This window comes from Poecilia formosa, unplaced genomic scaffold, assembly GCF_000485575.1.
Source record: "Poecilia formosa unplaced genomic scaffold, Poecilia_formosa-5.1.2 Scaffold499, whole genome shotgun sequence".
NCBI classification, from domain to species: Eukaryota; Metazoa; Chordata; class Actinopteri; order Cyprinodontiformes; family Poeciliidae; genus Poecilia; species Poecilia formosa.
In genome coordinates this window covers 358,516-364,701 of record NW_006800438.1, presented here as the reverse complement: position 1 = coordinate 364,701, position 6,186 = coordinate 358,516, and the positions used below count along the sequence as shown (strand labels likewise).

Below are 6,186 nucleotides of genomic sequence, written 5' to 3'. Positions count from 1 at the left end.
CATAAAATATCAATACAATACAGAACAGGGGATAATGAAATAATGCCAGGGACCACAAGAAATAAAAAAAAAAAAAAACAGAAATTGGAATACAAGGTTCACAAATAGAGATAAGACAGTGTTTCAGGGAATACAGTTTAAGGCTTCAAGAGTCTTTACAGCTTTAGGACTGAAAGAGGTCCGTATAGTTCCTGAATACTGTAGTAATTCAGATAAAACAGAGACTTCTTAGCAGAAAATTTGCATTTATGGATATGAAATTTAGCTAGAATTAATAATAGATTAATTACATAAAATTTGTTCTTATTAGCAGGGCAGACATTGTAGAAACTAAAAAGTACATCTGTGTATAAAAGTGAAAACTACTGAGGATGAGACTGAATATAACAACATCTTTCCAGAAAGAAACACGGAAGGAAAACCTCCAGAATAAGTGGATTGTTGTCTCATTGTCCAAAGGATATTCTGGTTATTCCAGATGAGAAATCTGTGAGAGGAGAAAAAATGCTTATACATTGGAGACCAAGGGAGGAGCATCTGTTTGTGACAATTGGCCATTTTTAGGGGAAGTTTTTCTATATTACAGTTAAATTTAAGTAAAAATGAAAGGCCACCAAGTTTAGAGAAAATATAATTAAGGAAAAAATTCCACAATGAGTCAGGGTTCAATAAAAAGTTTCTGATCCAATTTATTTTAAATGTGTGATTTAGGGATGAGAAATATAAAACGTTTAGACCACCTGTGTTAATGTGGGTTAAGTTTGTGGGTATTTGCAGCCAACAAGATGGTGTATCGGTCAGGATACAGGAAGGAGAGCATGAGACCAAACTTGTAGATGTGAGCTGGTTTATTCCACCTTGATACTCAGTGTTGCCAGCAGTCTGCAATAACAATAAATTGCCATTAGGCTAATGTATTACAGCAATACAGGTTCAACTTATACAAACTCAGTGAAAACCCACAGACAGTCTTTAGCTGAATTTAACATAAGAAGCACTTTGGCGCCATCATGTGGCCAGATAAAATCTACACAATGGCGGCAACCGGCAACGCATGCCCTTAATTACTCTATTTGCCGCGACAACTCGATGTAAAGCAGTAACAGATACGGCTGAAATACACATATAACTGAATCCAGAGTGAATAAATAGAACGCTAAATGCGGTAACTTACTTTCTGTCATCAACTCGGAGCATCATTTCTCAGTGCTACACCGGGAATGCAGTCTCACGGTTGGAGAATGCAGTGAACTGACCCGGAAGTTATGTTAGGTTGCCCTCATGAGCGTTAGCTCAGTACTAACTCAGGCTTACGTCACTTCCCAAAATGACCTCTAAACCAATATTACAAAATAAAATACAGAAAAAACATCAGAGCCTTTTATACAACCTGAGTCTTTGATGTAATGTGTTTAATTTTTCCAAATGAAATTGTAGAGCATTTTATTGATAGTTTTATAGGTATTTACATTTAATGCTAGTGCAGCATAAGTTAACCTGGATATTCCTTGAGCTTTAGATATGTCATGATTGGTGGTTGGGGAGGTGAGGGAGGACGCAGGCAGACCCAGGTTGAAGTGATGAATGATTTAATGAAGAATCCAAAAATAAGAGTCGATCTGGCAGTACAGGAGGGAAATGGAGTCGCTGCCCGTAAGCTCGGCGTGAACGAAACTACGGTTGGTTCGGTGTTGGAGACAGAGGGCTGCGTCCAGCAGGTTTAGTCCTTATGGGAAACCAACAGCGGTGGAGATACTAGTGGCTTATATATGTATGTTTCCAGTTTTTTTTTTTTTTTTTTTATTTTTTCCAAAAAATTTGTAGGTGCGGCTTACAGTATGGTGCGCTCTATAGTCCGGAAAATACGGTAAATGTCCGCGCTAACAAATAGAACAAATGTATCCAAATAACTGATGTTTTCTTGTTTTAACTAAAGTGTTTGTATGAAAAAATAAAAAGTGCATAAAAGAGTATCGACATAGGAGTGTGGCCATGGATTTGGCCATCACACATGGAATGAATTAAGGCAGGGGCGTCAAACTCCAGTCCTCAAGGGCCGCCGTCCTGCAGTTTTTAGATGTGCCTCAGGTACAAAACACTGGAATGAAATGGCTTAATTACCTCCTCCTTGTGTAGATCAGTTTTCCAGAGCCTTGCTAATAACCTAATAGTTTTATTCAGGTGTGGTGCAGCAGAGGCACATCTACAAGTTGCAGGACAGCAGGACTGGAGTTTGATACCTATGAATTAGGGAGTGATCTGCTAAAGGGGTGGGGAGCTCCAAGCAGCAGCAGCCGCTCCCTTCTGAAAACAGGAATGATGAAATCATTGTTAAAGCCAGCATTAACAAGGCATTTAACTACAGAAACCTTCCAATGGCGGCGAGAAACCAAGTCCCACTGAAGGAAAACGGCCTGCAGGATGGAGGCAGACACGTGGCGGCTCTGGTTCTGGCCCGAGGGGGAAGCAAAGGGATCAAACTGAAGAACATCAAACCGCTGGCCGGGATTCCCCTCCTTGGCTGGGTGCTGAGAGCCGCCATCGACTCTGGCATGTTCAACAGGTAGGACAAACTCGCAGCGTCGACACAAACTGCTTTAAAATGCATACACTGCAAAAACACAAAATCTTACCAAGTAATTTTTGTCTAGTTTCCAGTGCAAATGTCTCAGTACACTTGAAATAAGATAAAACTAACAAGTGACTTTTCAGCAAGATATAGAGGCTTGTTTTAAGTACACAATCCCTTAATATTGCTGAAAAAATTGCTTATTACATTGGCAGACACTCTGAAGCTGCTGCCTCCCTGCCTGGAGGCTTCCAGATGTTTTTCTGCTTCACTGCTTTCCAGCCACTAACCTCAGTGTGTTTTAATACCTCTGTTTACTCTTACCTACTCTTACAAACATCAGTTTTCAGGTGTTGTCTCAGATTCTCAGATGGATTTAGGTCTGGACTTTGACTAGGTCACTCTAACACATTGAAATTATTTGGTTTATAAATGAAACTTAATTTGGTTTCCGCTCTCTTGATTTTCACTTTCATTCTTATTTGGCTGCAAATTTCCAGCTTAATTTTCCTAACCGTTGCAGAATATTTATATTAGAAATGCTGGTAACCTGAACCAGATTCCTGAAGCGTCTCTCGTTTCCAGCATCTGGGTGTCGACGGATCACGATGAAATTGAAAAAGTGGCCAAAACCTGGGGGGCCAAAGTCCACCGGAGAAGTCCTGAGGTCTCCAAGGACACGTCTTCATCCGTGGAAACCATTCAGGAATTTCTCAGGAACAACACAGGCACGAACATCACCCCTAAACTGAAGCCTTGTGAAATTGCCGGCGTCTGATAATGAAAACACTTTGTGTTTACAGAGGTAGACGTGGTCTGTCACATCCAGGCTACGTCTCCGTGTCTCCATCCGTCTCACTTACAGAAGGCCTTGAAGATGATCATGGAGGACGGATACGAGTCCGTCTTCTCCGTGGTCCGGAGACACGAGTTCCACTGGAAGGAGGTCAAGAAAGGAAGTGAGTTAAACGCCAACTGTCCTGTTGAGCTAACTGTAGGGACGAACACTGATAAATATTACTATTGCTGTTATGGTAAGTATATCTACTTACCTACCTGTTTAACACCAAACTCAGACATCAACAAGATGGATATACAATGTTTTCTAAAGGCTGTTTTCACACCTGATAGTCCAGTAAACTCCCTTGGGGACTAAAGTTGCTACATGTTACATTTTAAGCTGCTGGGGTTTGTTTTCACATTGCGCTGCATCAAATGAACCAAACAGTTTGAGAAACCTGTTCCCCTCCTCGCCTCTGGTGGCGCTGCACCAAGAACCACCAAAGGAAATGACACAGAAACCTCAGAAGAAGAAACTGAGCAACTTCCTCCTTCACAAAATATAAACAAACGGAGTAGCGTCAGATTTTAGCGCTTGTAGGATTTTTCATTTGTCTTTGATGAAAGATCAGCAGGAAAAAGATCATTTTTCCCGCCATTTTTTTTTAATTTTTACTAAAGTACAAATAACAAGTAGCGTCCCAGAAATGACTAGAGTGAAAATGTATTTGGTAAATAGTCTGCTCCTGAGTAACTGATCAAATTATCGATCATTTAAAAATTACATCATCAGATAGACCAAAATGTAAAGTTAAGTGGAAATTTTGGTATTCAGGTTACTACAAACCCTGGTTTCACAGCTCATGTGAAAGCAATGAGACCGGACCAGATGGATGAAGAGGTGACGAGCGTTGCTTCACCCTTTTCTTTGTTTACAACCAGTAAAACCGGTTTTTATTTTTTGCCCCATTAATGCACGTCTAACTGCCAAATACCAGACATACATCCAGACGTTTCTTAAATTCAGGTTTAACCACTCATCCTCCAGGACCACAAGATAATGATCCAGAACGAGCCGAGACGGCAGAACAAATCCCAACGAAGGGCGAGCCTGGACATTATGTCAGAGTGAGAACACTGACGGCAAGGAGTGCTGGAAACAAAAACCCTTCATTGCTTCACCATAGTGGAGCAATTCATCTTAAGATTAACTGTAAATTACATTTCAAATTATTCTTGAATGTGATTTTAAGATTACATTTGTAATCTAGACAGAAGGAAAGCGAAGGGAGAAGTGTACTGTAGTCATAAATATGAAGAGTACCACAGAAATCGGCCCTGGTTTCTGATGAAGGTTCCTGATGTCAACATGGTGGCCAAGAAAACATCTGAAAGATTCCTGATCCCTGGAAAAATGTTCCTTCAACCAAACAATGGGAGCCAAGAAACCCTAAAGACAAAGTCTGGTTTCTGGAGGAGATTTCTACTCAAATAGTTTTGTAGCTAGATGGCAGAACGGTGCACATTGCTTCTTTGTTCACATATATTCCCTTAAAGGGGAAGTATTATGCATTTTCCAGTCACATAATACCATTTTATAGCACAACCAAGTAACTATGTTGCTTTCAGTTCATAGAAATCAAAACAAACTTTACTTGCTGGTTTAAAACCTTGAAATTGGGCTTCTGTCTCTTTAAAAACTCCTGAAACCTTCAGGAAGACATTATGAAATCGCTCCTCTATTAACCGTCTAACAGCACATGGTTCACAAAGTATTGACTCAGGAGGGGCTGAAAACTATTTGCACACCACACTTTTCAGTTTTTATTTGTAAAAAATATTTTTGAATCTCATAACAGAGTATTCCACTTTGTTGGTTTTTCACATAAAATTCCAGTTAGATGTATTTATGTTAGCGGTTGTAATGTGACAAAATATGGATTAAACATTTATTACCAGAGGTCACTGAGGACCAGATGATGCATTCCTCTCTCTCTCTCTCTCTCAGGCGGTGAATTGACGGAGCCAATAAATCTGGTTCCTGCGTTGCGTCCCCGCCGTCAGGACTGGGACGGAGAGCTGCATGAGAACGGCTCATTTTACATCAGCAGTAGGGACCTCATCTTTAAAGAAAATTCATTACAGGTAGCTCAACACCACTGCCAGTGGGCAGGGCCGGTCCAAGGCTTTTTGGGGCCCCATGCAGCTTTTTCTGGGGGGGGGGGGGAGCTCCATACCAACATGCTAACACCAGATGATTTATCATTCCTAATCTACTCTGTGTAATGTACCTGCTATCATTAGCATCATCTGTAATTAGCATAGCAGTGCTATTCTGACTTTTGATTTTAACCTTAGAGGAGTAACCGACTGTTGATTAAAGCTGTTGGATGAAGGTAATGTTAGCTAAAAGATGACTAGCTAATATCAATTAGCTGGGGGAGGGGGGGGCAGAAAATGTTTGGAAATCGCTGGGGGGGCCCAGGAGAAAAAGTTTGGAGGTAATTTTATTGGTATAGCACATTTTCAGCAACAAAGCAACTTAAAGTGCATTTCACTCAGGAAGAGTTCAAAAGTCAATATTTGATGAACCAGAAGGTTTTCAGTGGGGTTCCATGCAGTGGCCTCTTCATTTTTTCCAGAGCTGTATCTATTTTTCTATCATGCTTTAGTGCTCTTGGGTTAGGGCCCTAAGCCCCCTGGAGGCCCTAAGCAGCCCTAAGCTAGCATTGCCTTGGTCCGGCCCTGTCAGTGAGGTCCATTCGGTTCTTTGTGTGAAGACTTTCTGATGTTCTTCAGGGCGGGAAGGTGGCCTACTTTGAGATGGAGCCGGAGCA

The 6,186-nt window shown here is 41.0% G+C and overlaps 1 protein-coding gene and 1 long non-coding RNA gene across 2 annotated transcripts in view; one reads left to right on the top strand and one right to left on the bottom strand.

The window, feature by feature from the left end:
• Positions 1-13: 13 nt before the first annotated feature.
• Positions 14-1,385, bottom strand: LOC103156777 (uncharacterized). The gene is made up of 3 exons (XR_478181.2): positions 1,175-1,385; positions 741-882; positions 14-487 (listed from the first exon to the last, which is right to left on the bottom strand). It is a non-coding gene; the product is annotated as an uncharacterized LOC103156777 (long non-coding RNA).
• A 943-nt stretch (positions 1,386-2,328) lies between these two features.
• Positions 2,329-6,186, top strand: part of LOC103156781 (N-acylneuraminate cytidylyltransferase-like) — a 6,105-nt gene continuing 2,247 nt past the window's right edge. The window contains exons 1-5 of the mRNA XM_007578949.1: positions 2,329-2,563; positions 3,155-3,297; positions 3,373-3,528; positions 5,358-5,494; positions 6,149-6,183. Of these exons, the coding sequence (XP_007579011.1) occupies positions 2,376-2,563; positions 3,155-3,297; positions 3,373-3,528; positions 5,358-5,494; positions 6,149-6,183 (659 nt within the window). The 5' untranslated portion in view covers positions 2,329-2,375. The remainder of the gene's footprint in view (positions 2,564-3,154; positions 3,298-3,372; positions 3,529-5,357; positions 5,495-6,148; positions 6,184-6,186) is intronic.